We start from the raw sequence: 20,659 nt of genomic DNA, 5'->3' as shown, positions 1-20,659 counted from the left end.
CGCTTGTTTGTCAAACTGTCGTCTGCTCTAAATTCTTAAGGCGTGAAAGAGGTCACGTATAATTCAAGTTGAACACACTCTTACTTTCAATATATACTCATGATAGTATATTGCCTCGACTAACGCCCACGTCTCTATGGTTTTTTACTCGTTGCTTCTTGATTGCGTGCTTCAACTCTGTCACTTAGTACTCCTTGGAATATCGTTAGCGACAGTAGTCTGCTACGAAGTCTAGTCGTGAGCGAAGTAGGTAACTTTTTTGATAAGTGACGGCGGTGCGCGTGCAATGTGCGTCACGGCTTTACATGTGTGAATAAAATGTGCCTAACAATGGATAATTACGGTAAATAATGTGAAATTGTATGGAATATTGAAGAAAAAAAATTATTTATAAGCAAAATGGATACGTATTTGAATCAAGTTCAAAGTTTTCAAGCTTCATTTTTGGCCACATTCCATGGTTTGGGCAATGTAAGTACTAATTTACATTGTTATTGCATGTGTTATTAACTTGATTATGAGTATAACAACGGTTTAACGCGTTTAATTGTTATAAATTTTAAATGTTTCAATCAAATCTTAAAAACATTTGTGAAATGACAAGTTACGTATGCCTAGCTAGAAACGTTTCCCTCATTTACTTACGTGTATTAGACATAACTAGAAGTACTTGTGACTGACTAAGCATATATATGTTACAATTACGTCACAAAATCCGAAATTGGGCGTGGTTTCTTAGGGTATGGTCAACTACGGAGCTTCGACCAATGAAGCTGTCGTTTCTTCTGAAACTATTGATAATAACAGAAATGATGCTACATGCATCAACCAAACAATGGAAAACTCTGTGATAAATCACAATATAGAAACAGATCAAATTAATGGCATGAATGAACATGAAAATAATGTTACACACCAGGAAGAGGTTCAACCTGAGATTGACAAACCTATACCCAAGCCACCTCTGCCTAAAGGACATTATCGTTCAAAGGTCCGCCTAAATGGTTATCATTCAAAGAAAGGTTGACTTGGTTGACGCGGCTATGTTTGCAAGCCTCCCCTTACTGAACGTCACTCAGACACTCCCTCTTCTTAGCCAATCAGGCGCATTCCCTTTCAAACCTATCCCTTGGAGGAAAGAGGTGAAATGGAGTAGCAATCTAAAGTTATAACGTAGCCTCTGTACCCTACCCATTTACTGAACGGCAGTCCTTCTAGTACCCCTCTGATTTGAATTCATTTTGGTAGGGGTCGTACGTGGTTTGAAAACGTCTTCAACGCCCTCTGTGTCTTAAAAATAGAACCCAATTCGCGCAAGGAGGCAGCGCTTGATAACAGCCTAATAAACATGGCCCACTTACATAGCTACTCCTTCTCACCTCTCTCCTCCTAGAAAAAAAGGATACGCACCTAGATTACGGGACCACCTATAACCTTTTTTGGGAGGGGGGGAGTACAAATTCGGTTGTCGGTTGTTTCGACAAGTTAAATTACATACTAGGACCGAAGTAGAGTGAGTTTTATTTGAGATTTGGGGTCGAAAATGTTCCGTAACATTTTTCCTCCAGAAGGTACACCCTAAACAAGTTATAATTGGTCGAGTGATATTCTTAAAATAAATCAACGCTGAATGGTTAATTGCAAATCATAGCTGCCCAATCAGAGCTCTCGTACCTTTTAATCATTTAATTACCCCCCAATTAATATATAGTATTAAATTAAATTTTTAAAGTACTATGAATGCAAATTTATAAAAGCAAAAAACCCTGGTGCTCGGAATTACCGTAACGTTGGCGGAAAATGGATTTGCAATATTTGCGATAAAGAATTTAATACGCAAACTACAGTTAGCAATCATCAAAAATATCACGATGACCCCAAATTCAGTTGCCAATATTGCAAAAAAATGTTTCATGTGAAAGGTGCATTGCAAATGCACGAAAAAAGGCATAATGGTGAAGAAATGAATCTTCTTGAGGGACAATTTTATTGCAAACTGTGCAATAGAGTATTTAAACAGAGAACGCAACGATCACGACACGAGAAACTCTGCGGTAAAAGCAAATACGCCGCAATAGTAAGAATCAGAAATCCCAATCCGATACCGAGAGGTCCGAGACAAGAAATGATAAAGAACAAGGCAAAACCCGTTGCGAATAATTCGGAAAATAAACGTAATTTTTTTGCTAGCCGATCATAAATTAATAATAGGCCCCAATAAGTTAAACTGCTGACGCCTTTTCGGTAAAGGCTAGGTTCGGTTTCAAACGTAACTCCTTATGCCATGATATTATAAAATTTGTAAGTTAGTTAGGTCGCGAGGTTAGCCTTTAGGTTAGGTTTAGTCAGACATTTGCGATAAATATTTGAGTACGATTAAATAGTTTTCATTAACTTATTGGGAGCTATTATTCGCGTATGATCGAAGGAAAAAGTTCCTTCAAAATGAATTTACAATCGTCATTTTGCAGTTTCAAAACATTTATGCGAAATTTGCGGCAAGGGTTTCACGATCAAAAGATCTTTGGAAAGACACGTGATAGCGAATCACGACGTTAATACCTGCTCAATATGTTCGGTTCAATTTAATTCTCCCCTTCAATTCTTGCGACACTTCAATTCGGAACATTCCCAGGAAATGGTGCCAACCACTTTAATCGAGAAAATGGCGAAATTAAATAGGCACCATAAAGGGCAATATCTTTGCGAATTTTGCAGCCAAACCTTCACCCGAATTGACACGCTTAACAAACACGTCCTTAACCATTACGAAAAAGAATTGGCGTCGCAATGTCCCATTTGTCGAACGCAATTCGCCGCAAAAGACGCAGTTGACGCCCATATCACCCAAGTTCACAAAGACGTTGATTTGAGCACAATTACCCCGTTGAGTTTACCAAAATGTCAAATTTGCAATAGGAGATTTAGAAATGAAGAAGATTTGGAGAAACATCGTGAAAGGTTTGTTTGTTATTTATTTAACGGTTGAAGTTCAGGTAACATAACTGATTAAACCTTAAAAGAAAGGCTACCTTTAAAAGGAATTAAATAAATTAATCTCTTATTAGTACATTTAATTTTAAAAAAACGAGTTTTGCTTCGCAGTTCTTAAAAAACTGCATTTATATTTATATCGTCATGACTGACTTATAATTTAACGCCCAGACCGAACCGCGGCTTTACCTAGGAAGTTGAAATTTCGCAGGGACGTTATTCTTAACTAGGGTAGCGATGGCCTCCATTTTTCACGATGGCAGCGGATTAAAAAATATTTCTTAATGATTTTTGTAATCCGCTACCATCTTGAAAAATGGAGGCCATCCCTAGTCGCTATTTACGTTAATCGCGTAGTACTTATTAGTGGCGTCTGCTTGCCAGAACCTTGACCTTACCTCAGCCTATGAGAATTCAACCAATCCCGTAGGAATAAGAGGTTCGAGCTACCAGACGCCTGCACTAAACCAATGGCGGATGGCGCAGTAGTCCTTGATTGGGGTGGCGTAGCGGTTTGCGCTTTCGCCTCGCAGCAAGAGGATCCCGGGTTCAATCCCGGACTGTGGCACCGGGTGAAAAATCTGGGAAGAAATCCTTCTGCGTAGAGTTTGCAAGTTCTCTCCCCGCTTGTTAAAAGGAGTTTTCCTCCGCGGTCTAACCCGGTTTCTCCTTTCCATCAAAACTTGCAGAGGTTAACGGTAATAGTTAGTATAGGGCGCTGTAGGTTAGCTGTGGCATAGGGGCTAGCCACCACCTCTCTATGCATTGTAAAGGCGTTAGATATGTGGCAATAAGTCGCAAGATGACTTGGTCCAATTAGCTAGCTGAACCATGAATTTATTCATTAACATGAATATATATCTGCATTGACAAGTTAAACTACATATTCAGGGATGGGAGGGGCTTAGTTTGCGTGACGTCAGAGAATCTCCGGCGGTTTGTTTTTAAAGCTAAAGCTCTTGTCATGCGAAATGCTAGCTATGCTTGTAAATTGATCAGCTACTGCATTAATTTTACCTCCAACAGCAGGAAAAAACCCAGCATGATCAATTCTCACCATTTCAGATGTTGGTAGTTAATTTTCAACCTTTTTCTTTATGGCCAAGGCTTAGCATTTTACCAACTGTTTTCTGGTCGTCTGCTGTTCGAACTTCCAGGTGTCTCGATTTTGATTGGCTACCGCGATGACGTTAAACGCGTTTGTAATATAAAGGTCCCTCCCATCCCTGAATAACATGATAGAAAGGCTAATGATACACTTATATATTCATGTTAATGAATAAATTCATGGCTGAACTTATTATTTTTCAGACTAATTAAATGTACTAATTATCATATTGTAATAAGAGATAATTGATTGTTCTTTTAAGATACAATGTTAGTAAAACTTTCCCTTTAACACTGGCCTCGTGAAATGTTCACGAGAATTCTTTTGTGCCAGCTTCCACTCTGAAAACAAAACATGTCCGTACTGCAGTAAAGTTATGAAAAAAAGTATGATGAAAAATCACATTCTAAGTCATACTAAAGAAAAACGGTTTCAATGTCCTCACTGCGATCGCAAATTTACTTACAAACCCACTTTATTGGCGCATTTAAAAACGGTATACAAGAAAAACCCGTTGTATTGTCGAATGTGCGATCTGTTGTACGTTACCAAAGAAAAATACGACGAACACGTTAAAACCAAACACGCCCCCGAAAAAAGTCGATATTATTGTACCATTTGCAATTGGGGGACCAACAAAAAGGACGAATTTAAACGTCACAAACGATTGCAACATAAAAGCGAAGTTCAGGATGAGTTTAAAGAATTCCAATGCGAGTTTTGTCAACTACGCTTTGAGAAATGGAGTTATTGCAAAAAGCATTATAAAGTTTGTAAGCGAAATGTCGATAAAGTTCGACCAAAGCGTTGTCAGAATTTGAGGAAACGGGTTCCTGTAAATATAACAGGTTAGTCTTCCACGTCGTTGTTCCAAGGAGAATGTAGAAGAGGGGAGTATACTCGGTCTCGGAGAGTCGGAGTGCACGTAGTCCCCCCCAGTCCCATGTTCCTAAAACGGTACGGTGCCCTTCCCCGGTTACTATGGTTACCGCTACCCCCTCACGGCGAGAGAGCGTAAGTTCTCGCGCATGCGTTCAAGCCTCCTTGCTCTAGCCTCGATCCAACAACGATCACGTGACGCGCGCCTTTGCCAACGGCTTTGCGTGCCACTGTATGAGGGATCTGCCTCGTTTTCTTTAACCTCCCTCTTTTGTACATCCTCCTTGGTTCTTCGTGCCCTTCTTAATCACTTTGTTCATTTGTTTACGATATTTTTAAAGAACTTCCGGTCAAAACTGAGTTCATTTGTATGAAATGTAACACGGTATTCGCCGATAAAAGCGAATGCTCGAATCATATTAAGTCTAACCACAAATGCGTAAGAAAATTGGATATAAATATAATTGCTGCCATAACCCCTCTGGATGCGGACACAAAATACAACGAAATTGACCCTTACGTTTCGAATGAGTTAAATAAACCCAATTCTACTTTTGTTGCCAAACCGTTTCTCTGCAAAATTTGCCACGTTAGTTATTCGCTGGTGACGTTTTTTGAGAAACACATCAGTTGGTTTCATCCGAAATTCGAGTTGAAGGAAAATTCAAATGACTTAATTCAAATTGCAAATAGAAACAGTTCTAGTAGTTCTGATTCAGATTCGGATGAAGAATCGCGATTGAATGCAAATCAGGAATTGAATTCGGATAGTGATTCAATTATATCTGTATTGTCCGATGTGTGTTTGGATGATTTGAATACCTCCGATGAAGAAGGTGACAACGAAATTCAGTCTAAATCTGATCACAATGAAGATCCAAAGAAGCAACTTCAATCTGATGAAACTAACGGACCAATTCCAAACTTTTTAATTTGTAAAATTTGCTTGTTGTTATTTGAAAGCGAAATGAAACTCCAGAAGCATTTTAATAAACGACATCCAAATTTATCAATATTGGATAACGAGGAACAACAACAAGGTAGACTCGGAGATGACCCATTAGAAATGGTTGTTGAGGAACAAGCACAATCCGAAGTTCAGAACCTTCCATCAAATGAACAACATACTTCTGAAGTTGAAAACCTTTCGTCAAATGAACAACATACTTCTGAAGTTGAAAACCTTTCGTCAAAAGACCAACATACTTCCGAAGTTCAAAAGCTTTCTTCAAAAGAAAAGCCTGTTTGGAAACCAGATCAATTTGCACTCTGTAAATTTTGCCTGAAGTTGTACACATCCGAAGCGAAATTGAAAATTCATTTTGAACAAAAGCATCCGAAGCAGAAATACGAGCTGATCCTTACGCCATCTGCGGATGATGCGATCCCATCTGTGAACCGTGTGTCCGTGCCCTCCGTTAGCCGTGTGTCTTCGCCAGTCGTGAACAGTTTGTCCACTCCAGTCGTGAACAGTTTGTCCACTCCAGTTGTGAATCTTGAGTCCACGCCAGTTGTGAAACTTGTGTCCACGCCATCCTTGAACCTTGAGTCCACGCCAGTCGTGAACAGTGTGTCCACGCCAGTTTTGAACCATGTGTCCACGCCATCCGTGAACCCTGTGTCCACGCCATCCGTGAACCCTGTGTCCACGCCATCCGTGAACCTTGTGTTCATTCCATATTTGAACCTTGTGTCCACGCCAGTCGTGAATCTTGTGTCCACGCCAGTCGTGAACCTTGTGTCCACGCCAGTCGTGAACTTCCTGTCCTCGCCAGTCGTGAACTTTCTGTCCTCGCCAGTCGTGAACAGTTTGTCCACTCCAGTTGTGAACCATGAGCCCACTCCAGTTGTGAACCATGAGCCCACGCCATCCGTGAACCTTGAGCCCACGCCATCCGTGAACCTTGAGCCCACGCCATCCGTGAACCTTGAGCCCACGCCATCCGTGAACCTTGAGTCCACGCCATCCGTGAACCATGAGTCCACGCCATCCGTGAACCATGAGAAATCGAGTGAAAACCATTCAGAACCAGAGAAATCGAGTGAAAACCATTCGGAATCAGAGAAATCGAGTGAAAACCATTCGGAATCAGAGAAATCGAGTGAAAATCATTCGGAATCAGAGAAATCGAGTGAAAACCATTCGGAATCAGAGAAATCGAGTGAAAACCATTCGGAAACAGATACATCATTAAGTGAAACCGAATGGGAACAAGAGATATCCAGTGAAAACGAATATGAACCTGTGAAATCACCAAAAAAGCAACCAAAACGCGTGAAATCAAATGAAAACCAAACTGAACCTGCGAAATCAAATGAAAACCAATCTGACCCAGACGAAATTTCGCCGAACCACAGTCCAAGAGCGACGAAAGTCTTTTGTCGCGCCTGTTTCATTGGATTTGATTATCACACGGTCTTCTACAATCACGTGTCTCGACACCATCCCGATTATTTTGACGCGTTTCCCGACGATCGACTAATTCAATATAACAGATTGGTCGAAGGTGTCCTCAACACCAATAAAAGAAGTGACGCCTTCAGATCATTAATGCCAAGATTGTATAGAGGTTCAGGGGCTAAAAAGGTCAACGCTCAGTATATTCCCCCAGTGACCAATAACGATAAGGATTCTGAAAAACCAGAGAAACGGACAATTATTTCAGATGCCGAAATGGTAGATGATCCCGAAGTCATTAAAAGTCCTAAAACTAGGTAAGTATCAATAGTTTTGGGTTGCCATAGGTCAGGGTTTCGGGTTTATCAAAATATCTCTAATCACTTTGTGTAGAAAACTGTCTACAAGTACTTCGTCCGAAAGCGGGGACGTTGGTGACCAAAACTGGTGCTCTGATACAAATACAAATTCTAACCATAGCGAAAACGTTAGGGATTTAAGCACCAAACCCGTAACTGTTCCAACAATAACCACCAGAAGTCAAAACGCGTCCCAAACGCGGATTAATACCAATTATGACGTGCCTAATTCTCCTGACGATATTCCTTCAGTGACCCAACCAGATATTGGCAGCCAATTACCGCAGTACCCTATTCAACCTTGCTCTAGTACGGAAAGCAGTGCCCTTGTGCAAAAACCAGGTCCAAGTACTTGCGTAACGGAAAGCAGTGTCCTTGTGCAAAAACCAGGTCCAAGTACTTGCGTAACGGAAAGCAGTGTCCTTGTGCAAAAACCAGGTCCAAGTACTTGCGTAACGGAAAGCAGTGTCCTTGTGCAAAAACCAGGTCCAAGTACCAGTATTCAAGGGTACCAAATGCAGCAAGTATATCAGAATAATACCACTCATAGGACGTCACTGTTCGACCAATACCAACAAGGAGTTAATCCGAATCCAATTTTGTTTCCAACGCCGTGTTTTGGAATTGGTGACCATCAACAAAAAGAGTTCTCAACTTTCCCCGATTGGGATAATATTTTCGCGTCACCTGTTAAGAGTAAAGCGGTAATGCCTCCACTTCCGGCATCAGACTTATTTCCCAATCTTCCGCCACATCCTTTGGTCCCAGTTTATCACCAATTGGATGATGGTCATCAAAATGTCCTCCCTATGTGGTCGCAAACCAATATTGGACTGCCATTTCAAAATCAAGAGCTTGTTAGTAACGTCCAGGGTCCTTACGCGTCAAACGTACTACCATCTACGTCACAGCAGTTCCCATCCATTTTACCGTCAGCCAGTATGGCCAATTACCAAGGTCCTTCTACATCGAATGTAATTACGGAGATGGTACCGCCGGTACTTGCCGAAGAACAGGAACCTGCTTTGTTTAGCGATACCGATGAAGAGACAGTCGCAGTTCCGGATACTGGATTTGATAATGATTACGATTCGGAGAGTTCCGTTGATGAACCAAAGACAAAGGACACGGACAAAGAAGACATTGGCATAAAGACAAAAGACGTACAGGAAGATATTGGCGAAAAGGTGCGGGAAGACATTGGTGAATATCAGAGTAGTTTCTTGAAGTTTTTCAGTAAGAAACGCAAAATAGGTGTTGATAAAGCACCCGTGAAGACAGCTCAAGGTAATTATATCTTAGGTTTTATTTGGTATTGGCATATAAGTTTAGAAGATATGTTCCATAAGTTTGTCACTGGTTACAAACTGGAGCTTGTCATGAAGTGATTGAAGTAGGTCCAGTTTGTAACAAGTTAATGGCAAATTTGGCAATAGGTCATCGTGTCTCCGTGTTTACGTCATTTTAAAATGTTGTACTTAGCGAAAAACCAAGAAGTTAGTGACGAAGTAGTTGATGACCCGACACTTTCAGCGTCAGTTTCGGATAATGAAACTGACGATGTTGACAGTGAAAGACAAAAGGCAATTAAGGAAGTGATAGAGGCCGAGAAGGCAAAGGCATTCTTTTGCGATTTGTGTCCGATGTATTATCGAATGGTCCATTACTTAATATTGCATTACGAACGCGATCATCCAAACGCAAATATTAAGGATATCAAAAAGAAATATAACTTGATCAAAAAATATATTTGCAATATTTGCGGTAAAAAGTGGCCGAATAATAACAGTTTGAAAGTACACACGGATACCGTTCATTCGGGTGCGAGTTTTAGGTGTTTTTATTGCGACAAGGCATTGACTACAAAGGTAAGTCATCCTTTTTTAAAGGAAAAGGTCAGGTAACATGTTAGCTAACCTTTTCCTTTAACATTTTTCCATGATTAACCAATCTTATCACCCTTCGGGCCTTTCCCAGACCCTTTTACAAAATCACTTGAATTACCATCGCCGTAAGCGTTCGTTCAAATGCAAAATATGTTTCGAAGTGCACCCTACCCAAGAAACATTTGATAACCATCGTCCCACTCACGCTGAAAAATACCCCTTCGAATGTCCCACTTGCGAACGGGCCTTTGCCTCCAAAACCCTACGCGAGCGGCATCTCAAAACCGATTGCAGAAAATTGATTCATTGCCCGCATTGCGAATTAACCTTCGATTCACGCGATTGCTTTAAAACCCATTTCAAAAAACACTCGCAATTAGAGTGCAAGAAATGCCATCGAGTTTTTGCGACAAAAGCCAATATTGTTAAGCATACTAAAATGAAGACTTGCGAACAACAGAAATCAAAAGGTCAAAGTTTAGATAATTCCGATGATGGGTCAAATTCCGATGGAGACAAAGATGTCCATGAGGAATTGGCCAAAAATAATACTAAGACAAAACGTAATAAGGGTAAACGAGATAGTGCCTTTCGGAAATGTTCGATTACAAGTGATTCAGAGTCAAATGAAGGCATTGAAATTGATCATAGTGAAGATGACGTATCTTCAAAGAAGTCTTCCAAAAAGAAAGAAAATAATCCTAGAAAAAATTCTAGACCATCGCGATCTTGTAAACCTAAAAGTTTTAAAGAAGTTGAGAATAATACCGATGATGATTAAGTACGATTTAATTTTTTTTATCATTTTGTATACTTTTAAAGTCAATTTTGATATTAGGCCTAGCACTTTGTTTATTTTTTTTCTCTACGAAATAATAAGTGAACTTTGAAAAATAACTGAAATTTGTTATTATTATGTGGTTGTTTTTTCTTTTCTCACTAATTTTGTTGGAATTTGAAGCGAAATTTCCAATTAATTTAACTTTATACTGAAATTATAAATTTAATGTAACGATCTTTTAAACGGACCAATGGGAACCAAGGTTCATTAGCCGCCGCCAATGAGATAGAATATATATATTAAACCTAGAGTCACAACGTAAAATCTCGAGATCGACGTTTCGCGATACACCTTTTTGTCGAGCATGAATCTTTATCAAATACGGGTGGCGCCACCCTAAGAACTTTTTTATTACCGTCTGCTGTCAAGATAGTTTTTTAAACGTGTTAAATAAAATACGCGAGTTAAATAATAAAAACTTTAGTCCTTTTTAATCTAATAAATAGATGAAATAAAAATCATAACTATGTTTCTGATTGCAAATAAACAAGTAAAAGTTGTAATTAGTTCCGCTAAAGGCTCACAGATGGCGCTGTCATGTTTTGATAAACGTGCTTCATAACCAGGGCCGGAAATAAGCACAGGACACTGGACATTGTCCAATAAAATTTTGAAATGTCCCATAATTTTTTTAAAAACTAAGGGGGGTCACTGGACATTTTGACCAATAAATTTTCCGAAGTTTTTATAGCTTGACTATGAAGATGCGACACTATTTTTGCACACTCCAGTGGACAATGTCCAATGACTTTATCAGTCAAATAGGCAGGTCACAGGACACATGTCCTATAAGAAATATTTCTTATTTCCGGCCCTGCTTCATAACAATGTGTTTCGCGGTAAGCCGATTTGAATTGTAACTCTATCTATCTCATTGGCCGCCGCTTGTTTGTCGAACTGTCGTCTGCTTTAAATTCTTACGGCGAGAAAGAGGTCACGTAGGCACATTGACTAAACACTATGATGCGTATTCATTGCGCTAGTAACGTGTAACTGTGAACTGCGTTAGGAAACGTTTAACTTTAATTAAATTTGAATATTGTGTATTTAAGTATAAAATAATTGCGTGAAGTATTGTTTGTTTATTGGAAAAATGGCTACCACTTCACCGGTAAAAGACAATTCAAAGCCAGAAATAACTACTGTTGTAGTTAGTGCAAAACCTGATCGAAAAGTATTTGGTGTTAAAAGACGCGTTGTTAATCAAGTACCGGCTGAAATTTTGGATAATAAAGATCTTCAAGATGCGATTCGAGTCTTGCCTTCAAATTATAATTTCGAAGTTCCTAAAACCATTTGGAGAATCAAGCAATTGAACGCCAAATGCGTTGCATTGCAGGTAAGTTCACCTTTTTTGTTTGCTTGCACCTTTGTCATTGTCCATTGCATGATTCAGTAGAATTAAAGTGAAATCTAAATGATTATCGTCCTATTTGCCCCCCATCCAACCATAATAAAAACTTGGGGATCAAGTAAACGGGGGCCAAGTAATTGAGTAAAATATTCACATAGCTAGGTATATGGGGGGCAAATGGGACTATAACATACTCAAAGGACATCCCCGTATCTCGAGTAGAACCAGAGTTATGAGCCTCCAAAGTTGGGTCTAATGCTATTCCTTTGGAGAGGGTTGTTTGTGAACGTTTTGCTTAATTACTCGGCCCCTGTTTGTCGTAGCCCTAAGTTTTTAGTATGGTTGGATGGGGGACGAATAGGACTATAACATACTCAAAGGGCATCCCCGTATCTCTAGTAGAACCAGAGTTACAAGCCTCCAAAGTTGGGTCTAATGCTATTCCTTTGGAGGGGGCTGTTTGTGAACGTTTTGCTTAATTACTCGGCCCCTGTTTGTCGTAGCCCTAAGTTTTTAGTATGGTTGGATGGGGGACGAATAGGACTATAACATACTCAAAGGGCATCCCCGTATCTCTAGTAGAACCAGAGTTACGAGCCTCCAAAGTTGGGTCTAATGCTATTCCTTTGGAGGGGGTTGTTTGTGAACGTTTTGCTTAATTACTCGGCCCCGGTTTGTCGTAGCCCTAAGTTTTTAGTATGGTTGGATGGGGGACGAATAGGACTATAACATACTCAAAGGGCATCCCCGTATCTCTAGTAGAACCAGAGTTATGAGCCTCCAAAATTGGGTGTAATGCTATTTCTTTGGAGGGGGTTGTTTGTGAATGTTTTGCTTAATTACTCGGCCCCGGTTTGTCGTAGCCCTAAGTTTTTAGTATGGTTGGATGGGGGACGAATAGGACTATAACATACTCAAAGGGTATCCCCGTATCTCTAGTAGAACCAGAGTTATGAGCCTCCAAAATAGGGTGTAATGCTATTTCTTTTGGAGGGGGTTGTTTATGAATGTTTTGCTTAATTACTCGGCCCCGGTTTGTCGTAGCCCTATGTTTTTAGTATGGTTGGATGGGGGACGAATAGGACTATAACATACTCAAAGGGCATCCCCGTATCTCGAGTAGAACAAGAGTTAGGAGCCTCCAAAGTTTATTGTTAAAAATCATAAGTAACATAATAACAATAAGTGAGACAATACCATAAGCTGACGAACATTTTCCTTAATTACTCGACGCCTGTTTGACGCAACCCCAAGTTTTTAGTATGGCTGGATGGGGGACAAATGGGACTATAACATACTCAAATGACATCCCCGTATCTCTAGTAGAACCAGAGTTATGAGCCTCCAAAGTTGGGTGTGATGGTATTCCTATGGCATGTTTTTGCACATTTCGCTTAATTACTCGGCCCCTGATTGTCGTAGCCCTAAGAAATTCGGCTGGGGGCCCTGTACTAGAGATAGGGAGATTCCCTTTGACTATGTTATAGTCAGGGCCGGATTAAAGGGGGGGGGGGCGATGTGGCAATTACTTGTTGGGGGCGCAAACCAGAACACGGACCCCTACGGGATTGGCCATTCTTTTAATGTATAATGTTACGTTACCTGCATGTTTTCTATAACATTACCCACAATGTTATAGAACACGTACCCCTACGGGATTGGCCATTCTTTTAATGTATAATGTTATGTTACCTGCATGTTTTCTATAACATTACCCACAATGTTATAGAACACGTACCCCTACGGGATTGGCCATTCTTTTAATGTATAATGTTACGTTACCTGCATGTTTCCTATAACATTACCCACAATGTTATAGATGCCAGAAGGCCTTCTGATCTTTGCTCTAACCATTGTCGACATCATTGAAAAATTCACTGATGCCGAAGTTATTGTGATGGGAGACGTGACGTACGGCGCTTGTTGCGTCGACGATTACACGGCCCGCGCTTTGGGAGTTGAACTCCTTGTCCATTACGGACATAGTTGTCTAGTTCCCATTGACATTACCAGTGGTTTAAAGATGTTGTACGTCTTCGTTGACATAAAGATTGACTCTTTACACGCGTTGCAAACTATAAAACAAAATTTCGCTCCTGATAAACACATCGCTTTAGTCAGCACCATTCAATTTGTGTCGACGATACAATCCCTCCTCGAAGACTTGAAAGCTTCCGGTTACGCCAATGTTAAGGTTCCTCAATGTAAACCATTGTCACCCGGTGAAATATTGGGCTGTACTTCACCAAAACTCGATGGAATGGATGTACTTATTTACGTCGGGGATGGCAGGTTTCATTTGGAGTCAGCCATGATTGCGAACCCCTCACTGGAAGCTTATAGGTATTATCAACACGCTCTTTGATACTGTCCTTGTCCCTTGTCGCAAGTACAATCAAAGAGCATTCTTACCATTTTCTTTCCAGGTACAATCCTTACGACAAATCATTTACTCGTGAATATTACGAATTTGAGCAAATGATGCAAATACGTCACGAAGCCATTTTAAAAGCTCGCGATGCCACGACGTTCGGAGTCATTTTAGGGACATTAGGTCGTCAGGGAAACCCCAGAATATCGGAACTATTTAAAGACCAAGTTAAATCTAAAGCGAAAAAGCATTTTATCGTTTTACTATCCGAGATATTCCCGCAGAAATTAGATCTATTCCCTAATGTAGAAGCTTGGGTTCAAATCGCGTGTCCGAGATTGTCCATAGATTGGGGGAAATCTTTTACAGTCCCCGTTTTAACGCCTTACGAAGCTGCTGTGGCTCTGAATCGAACCAATTGGGATGATACCAGTTACCCAATGGACTTTTACTCGTCAAACAGTCTGGGTGATTGGACACCCAATCATAAACCACCGAAGATTTCAATTGTTTCGGAGAAATGCGTGAATTGCGATAAATGTAAAAACAAAGACAAAGAAAAGTCGTAATTCGTAATTTCAAAAAAATTTTGCAGTTTCTGGTAACTTTATTGGTAATGTACCGATTTAATTACTAATTACTACGTTTGGTTTCATTTTAATTACACACAAGATGTTTCCAAAATTTATTTGTCGTAATACATATACACTAAACAAACTTATCGATAAATTGTAAAACATAATATATTACAGTTACACAACTACATGATGACATGGTTAATTATACTTTTTTTAATAATAAAGTGTTTCGCCTAAATTTATTTAAAGACGAGTTAATCTTAATTAGCAACGAGAAACCTGATTATTTTCCACTATAAACACTTATCTAGCGAAATACACACTAATTATTAAAGGGTTGTATGTACAATGTGTTATATCGGAACGGGGTCTACATCAATCAATCTTATCTTAGATCAATTACAACTCTACTGGGCATGCGTCAATTTCGTTTTCGTAGGGTTATCAGTACTTCTGGTCGTAATAGGCATCGGCTTAGTCACGTGACACTACCACGCGACATAGTAACGTAACACTACTTCAAAATTCTTGTTGAGAGAAAACACCTCGATGCCCGTTTGTAATTTAGTTCAGGACACAACTTAACATTACATAAACGTCTATTACTAATTTGCATGAAGAGTGTATCGTTTAAAAACACGTCATATTATTGAGAACATTCCATTTCAATGATTACTGGCATTACCCAATGAATTACTGGCGCAATTAACCCCAACAACACCCATAGGATTAACATTATTATTCCCCATAGTATTACCGACGTGATTATCGGCATTAGCTAAGGCGTGATTAATCGTAATGTTATTATTATTATTATTATTATTATGAGTTTCTTTACTCTTATCGTTCTTCTCCAAGAAATTATTAATTGCCAATTGCAAATTACACAATGCGGCAACAACCGTCAAAATATTGTTCAAACCACGGTGTTCTTTTTGCAAGGGCAACGCGCATTTCAGTACATGAAACCCCTTCATTCGCGAAATTGCACCTTCAACATGCAATCGCATATGACGACTTCGTGCAGGTGTTTGACTCGTTTTTTTATTCGCTTGTTCGCAAAGTAATATTTGACCTTTGACATACTCGGGGCTATGAGCGATCGCGTGTTTCATAGCTAATAACGGTTGCAATTCGAAACTACCATCAACGATAACTTCATCGTACGGTTGAATATGATCGATTAAGCCGCAATCTTTGGCGATAAAGGCGTTACTTTGGTTACCATCGTAACATTTCGAAACGAACATGATGTAACCGTGAGGCGCAATTGCCGTTAGGAATTTTGCCGTATCGGATTTGCCTTTGGGGACTTGATTGGCCGGGGGTTTTTCACGGACCAGTACGGAGGGTTGAAGGCAAATCTCGAATATGTCGACGATACACGTGATATTTGGGTAACAACCGCGGAACATTTGGGGCATGGCTTCGCGAATGGTTAAACGCGGCAAGAAACTAACCAAGTGTTTGAAATACGCCGCCATACGCGTCATCCACGCGTTAAATATGTAAGAGACCGTACTGCTTGATATGTTAAAACGCCGTGAAAGGTCTTCGAACAGTAACCCGAGTTTTAAACGCATGAAACATAAGAAGATTTGATCCTCAACAGGGACCGAAGAGGACAGTTTCTCGGTAGGTGATAAGTTTTCTACTAATTTCCAGAAAACTTTACTGTGAAGGCCCGTGTAAAATTTACACGCCGATTCGTCTAAGTAGTTGACGGAAAATACGGGATTGTCCGTTTGCGAACTACTGCATTTGTAATTTATGTGGATTTTTTTAGACGCCCCCGTTGCGTGAGATCTACTAACGTAATGTTCTCTCGCCGATTCTTTATTGGATGTTTGACATTCGACGCTACGTAACGTCATGCGTTTCTATATAGCGTGGAATTATGGGTAAAGAATACCGCGCGTTATAGCAGGAAATTTTGTTTTTACGCTATAGGATAGGCAACTCCTTATCTCCGACGACAGCTTATTGTGTATAAACTCTGTTACAGCGTCGGTTGTCAGCACCTGCAAAGCTAGGTCTCTATGCAACGTAGCTTTGCGCGTGCTGACAAGAGACAAACGGGTGTATAATCTGTTACAGCATCGGTTGTCAGCACGCGTGAAGCTAGGTCTCGATGTAACGTAGCTTTGCGCGTGCTGACAAGAGACAAACGGGTGTATAATCTGTTACAGCATCGGTTGTCAGCACGCGCAAAGCTAGGTCTCTATGCAACGTAGCTTTGCGCGTGCTGACAACAGACGAACGGGTGTATACTCTGTTACAGCATCGGTTGTCAGTACGTGCAAAGCTAGGTCTCTATGTAACGTAGCTTTGCGCGTGCTGACAAGAGACAAACGGGTGTATAATCTGTTACAGCATCGGTTGTCAGCACGTGCAAAGCTAGGTCTCTATGTAACGTAGCTTTGCGCGTGCTGACAACAGACGAACGGGTGTATACTCTGTTACAGCATCGGTTGTCAGTACGTGCAAAGCTAGGTCTCTATGCAACGTAGCTTTGCGCGTGCTGACAAGAGACAAACGGGTGTATACTCTGTTACTGCATCGGCTGTCAGTACGTTTAAAGCTAGGTCTCCGTGTAACGTAGCTTTGCGCGTACTGACAAGAGACAAACGGAAAAACTCGTGTTCAGGATTTAAATCTCGAGATTTTAGATGCTGAACATTAGTACTTCGTTAGTCTCTTGTCAGCACGCTCAAAGCTACATTAGATAGAGACCTAGCTTTACACGTACTGACAACCGAGGTTGGAACAGAAGGTACCGTCGGAGATAGGGAGTTGCCTATCCTATAGCGTGAAAACCGATTTCCTTACGCGCCTTGCCACGTGGACTGGGAATAAGGTTTTGAAATAGGGTTAAACTTACCTTAACCGCATACTGCACGACACCAACATTTTTGGGATTCTTAGTAATGGCGCTTATTAGTTCCTGAACTTTGGGGTTTTTATGGGGTAGAACTTCCACAGTTGACCCTGATTGGGTACCACCTGTATTTGAGACCTTATTGGGTGGCCCCTCTCTCGATTTAGTGGGTGGTCTGCCTCTTTTACCCGCCTTAATAATAAATATACCCTAATTAATGACTAATTATATAAGCCTAATCGCTAAAAGCCAATCCCAGTACCTTTTGAATTGTAACAATTTTAAGTGTCGGTAAAGGATTATTTGCCGTGGGTTGTTCGTCAACAAAGTGTTCCGAACATACGCATGTGCATTTATCTGGTTCATATCCGATTCTATCTATGGCTTTTAGCCATTTTTGTCTCATATCGAGCGAGATTGGGAAGTTAAAGAGTCGGAATGGAATCAAACACGGACAATCCTTCCGCAGCACGCCTTCGTGCAATTGACAAGGTTGGTTTTTCCATGTTGCTATTGTGCTTAGGTTATTGTTGCATCCGCGTACCAAACAGTATCTTAGAACTGTTTGTGGTCCCTCTGAAACGTGGTTTTTATTGCTAGTCACACTTATTTGGGCTAATTATCAACTTATAATAACGTTTAACCCGCTTTATCCGAGGGGCTGGACACTTGTCAAAAATTTGTATGCTTAGACTAAAATCAAGTATTATAAATATTTTTCTCTATGGAATTAAGGGTTTTATGGGAAATTATCTTTAGAGACTTAATTTTATAATTAAAATTACACCAAAATATCGAAATTCCGTTTAATAATAAATGAAGTGCCTGACCCCTTGCCTAGTTACGCCTATATAGAATCTTGTATAATATGAACTTACCCATATTATAATTATTATCCGGATTCATGATGAGTTTATAATGGTCTCCGATACTTTAAATATTATGCTACGAAGTAATTAAGACAACATCAGCTTATATTTAATTAAAAACTATTAGTTTGAATAGAATAAATATAGCTGAACTGACAAGCTACAATGGACCTTTTACTTAGTTCAGTCTATGGTTTGTGGCATGCTCATGGTGCTGAGGCTAACAGCTGCTCTTCTTTAAATTTTAATCCGGAGGTACGAAAACAATTATTTTAATTGAACTAAATGGATGGGTTATTGTTATTAAAAGTATATTAGCAAAGAATTTAACCTATTCCAACTTCTAAAAACAAAAAATTCTCAAATAATAATTCCATGGTTGAAGTTTTATTTCCAGCCCTATTTTTTGTTGGGTATTTAAATTTGTCGTCTGCACGCTCATTTGCCATCTGTCAAACTAGATTCAGCAAAAATGGTACATAATCGTTAATTATTTTTATGTTTAATGTAGTAAGAGTGATTTAATTTAAGAAAATTATTTAGAAAATGTAACTACCTCTCTCAAATAACCGCTAGTCATAGTTTTATATTAAAATACTCTCTAGAATCTCTATTACTACTACGTTAGGGTTAGTAAATCTTAAGCCTTGGTCACGTTAAAAAAATGTCAGAGACTGATGAAGAAGAATTAACAATTCCTGGATCGGGTACGACTGGTATAATATCATTTAATGACGTTTCGGGAGCACCCCCGTTTGCCCCGAGACCCCAATATAATCTATCAGCCGCTAATAACGACAGAGCGTGTCGAACCAGTACCTCAACTGGAAGAAGTGTCACTATAGCTACAACTTCGTCTAACCAACCTAATGTCATCACTACAACTGAAAAATGTGGAATCCACGAATTCTGCTACTACTTCCAACTGTTTATCTTCACCACAGCAGTCTTAACTGGATTCGCCTTGGTCATAGCGGGGGCGGTAATGCATTCTCAATATGGTGAAATGGTTGTGTTCGTCTACATCGGTAAGTATAAGTATTTGGGCCTTGAAATGAAGGCAGAGGTGAAAACATTTGAATATTATACACTCTACAGGTGGTCTCTTAGTCTGCGTAAACTCTGCCCTTTTGGCAATTCAATGTTTCGTCCGTAAAAACCAAAATAAAAGAGCTAGAACATACACAAACACTTCCCGTCAACAACAACCCAGTTCGATCCAGGGCAGTACTGTCATGATAGGGCATCAGCAATACATCCCAGTTAGTTCCGCCAATACAATCCCACCAAGTTTACCCCCCATTAGAGGAATGGAACGTCCAAATAATATAGATGGCGCCTCTTTAGTCACCAATGTAGTTAGACCATCACCGGTGCATTTATCAAATATGGAATATTATCCAACTCCAAGCCAGCATTCCCCGACTTATTCTGATTTACAAATCAAATATCTCTCGCCAACTCATAGTGCAATCTCTTATAAATTGAATTCGGGCGGAAATCAAGGACATTTAGCCAATTTAGGCTTAGCACAGTCTCATCACGCAGCCAGGGACAGATCTCGGTTTCATCATAGCCCACCTTTGGGTCAAGGACACCACATTCAAGCACCTTATCACGCAGCAGTGGCTAATTATCATCATGGTTCTAGGCCTATAAATCCAAGGTTGGATTGGAACCTCCTCCTTATTCCCCATGCGTGTGCCAAGGCTTAAAATAAGTTTGGACTCCAGTCTGAAGCAGACGACGCGTCATTTGGATCCATCCATATTCATCAAAGTTAAGCCTTGGCACTTTCATGGGTTCTTGTTGGGAATAAAGTGGATTGGATTTAAGTCAAGTTGTTTTTAATTTTAATTAAATTTTTAGGGAAGATTGGATTCAAAATGAAGGTGGTCGACGTCACAGAGATATTGGTGCACCAGCGGTTCACCTGCTGTAGATTTATACATATTTAAAAAAAAACAAATCATATCATATCATATACAATATAGGCCTATTTGCTATAAATTTATTTATTTTATGAATCTTTGTACCGGTAATTTTTATCAGAACGTGTTTTTAACATTTACCAAACGAAACCCCCACAAATATTGGTGATTAAAACCATTTTTGACTTTGAAATTGCGTTTTTAAATTATTTC

General features: G+C 39.9%; 4 protein-coding genes across 4 annotated transcripts; 3 read left to right on the top strand and 1 right to left on the bottom strand.

Moving 5' to 3' along the window:
* Nucleotides 1-67: 67 nt before the first annotated feature.
* On the top strand, nt 68-11,536 carry LOC149618191 (uncharacterized). The gene is made up of 9 exons (XM_089855327.1): nt 68-471; nt 740-991; nt 1,733-2,174; nt 2,472-2,961; nt 4,436-4,950; nt 5,323-7,696; nt 7,773-9,025; nt 9,221-9,606; nt 9,716-11,536. Exons 1-9 carry the CDS (start codon nt 400-402, stop codon nt 10,403-10,405), a joined length of 6,474 nt encoding a protein of 2,157 aa, XP_089711453.1. The 5' UTR covers nt 68-399; the 3' UTR covers nt 10,406-11,536.
* A 22-nt stretch (nt 11,537-11,558) lies between these two features.
* Dph1 (diphthamide biosynthesis 1) lies at nt 11,559-15,010 on the top strand. Its single transcript, XM_089855395.1, has 3 exons — nt 11,559-11,804; nt 13,639-14,162; nt 14,246-15,010. Exons 1-3 carry the CDS (start codon nt 11,559-11,561, stop codon nt 14,757-14,759), a joined length of 1,284 nt encoding a protein of 427 aa, XP_089711521.1. The 3' UTR covers nt 14,760-15,010.
* Nucleotides 14,760-18,699, bottom strand: LOC149618189 (uncharacterized). The gene is made up of 4 exons (XM_089855390.1): nt 18,525-18,699; nt 17,909-18,222; nt 17,650-17,838; nt 14,760-16,648 (listed from the first exon to the last, which is right to left on the bottom strand). The coding sequence occupies exons 1-4, from the start codon at nt 18,550-18,552 to the stop codon at nt 15,434-15,436; spliced, it is 1,746 nt and encodes a 581-aa protein (XP_089711516.1). The 5' UTR covers nt 18,553-18,699; the 3' UTR covers nt 14,760-15,433.
* A 142-nt stretch (nt 18,700-18,841) lies between these two features.
* On the top strand, nt 18,842-20,639 carry LOC149618188 (uncharacterized). The gene is made up of 3 exons (XM_089855401.1): nt 18,842-19,543; nt 19,614-20,181; nt 20,385-20,639. Exons 1-3 carry the CDS (start codon nt 19,180-19,182, stop codon nt 20,455-20,457), a joined length of 1,005 nt encoding a protein of 334 aa, XP_089711527.1. The 5' UTR covers nt 18,842-19,179; the 3' UTR covers nt 20,458-20,639.
* Nucleotides 20,640-20,659: the final 20 nt, after the last annotated feature.

This window comes from Phalangium opilio, unplaced genomic scaffold, assembly GCF_054372755.1.
Source record: "Phalangium opilio isolate 3A_F unplaced genomic scaffold, DU_Popi_V2 ptg000209l_1, whole genome shotgun sequence".
Classification (NCBI taxonomy): domain Eukaryota; kingdom Metazoa; phylum Arthropoda; class Arachnida; order Opiliones; family Phalangiidae; genus Phalangium; species Phalangium opilio.
The sequence above is the reverse complement of the archived record's forward strand: the minus strand, read 5'-3'. Positions and strand labels throughout refer to the sequence as shown.

Excerpts from the sequence above, each read along its gene's own strand:
- LOC149618191 (XM_089855327.1), top strand. The coding sequence starts at position 400 with ATGGATACGTATTTGAATCAAGTTCAAAGTTTTCAAGCTTCATTTTTG. Across the intron at positions 2,175-2,471 it reads GAATAATTCGGAAAATAAAC|TTTCAAAACATTTATGCGAA; the intron begins GTAATTTTTTTG and ends GTCATTTTGCAG. Across the intron at positions 2,962-4,435 it reads TTGGAGAAACATCGTGAAAG|CTTCCACTCTGAAAACAAAA; the intron begins GTTTGTTTGTTA and ends CTTTTGTGCCAG.
- Dph1 (XM_089855395.1), top strand. The coding sequence starts at position 11,559 with ATGGCTACCACTTCACCGGTAAAAGACAATTCAAAGCCAGAAATAACT. Across the intron at positions 11,805-13,638 it reads CCAAATGCGTTGCATTGCAG|ATGCCAGAAGGCCTTCTGAT; the intron begins GTAAGTTCACCT and ends ACAATGTTATAG. Across the intron at positions 14,163-14,245 it reads CCCTCACTGGAAGCTTATAG|GTACAATCCTTACGACAAAT; the intron begins GTATTATCAACA and ends TTTTCTTTCCAG.
- LOC149618189 (XM_089855390.1), bottom strand. The coding sequence starts at position 18,552 with ATGAATCCGGATAATAATTATAATATGG. Across the intron at positions 18,223-18,524 it reads GGATAATAATTATAATATGG|AGGGACCACAAACAGTTCTA; the intron begins GTAAGTTCATAT and ends ACCACGTTTCAG. Across the intron at positions 17,839-17,908 it reads AAATTGTTACAATTCAAAAG|GCGGGTAAAAGAGGCAGACC; the intron begins GTACTGGGATTG and ends TTTATTATTAAG.
- LOC149618188 (XM_089855401.1), top strand. The coding sequence starts at position 19,180 with ATGTCAGAGACTGATGAAGAAGAATTAACAATTCCTGGATCGGGTACG. Across the intron at positions 19,544-19,613 it reads GGTTGTGTTCGTCTACATCG|GTGGTCTCTTAGTCTGCGTA; the intron begins GTAAGTATAAGT and ends TACACTCTACAG. Across the intron at positions 20,182-20,384 it reads TCTAGGCCTATAAATCCAAG|GGAAGATTGGATTCAAAATG; the intron begins GTTGGATTGGAA and ends TTAAATTTTTAG.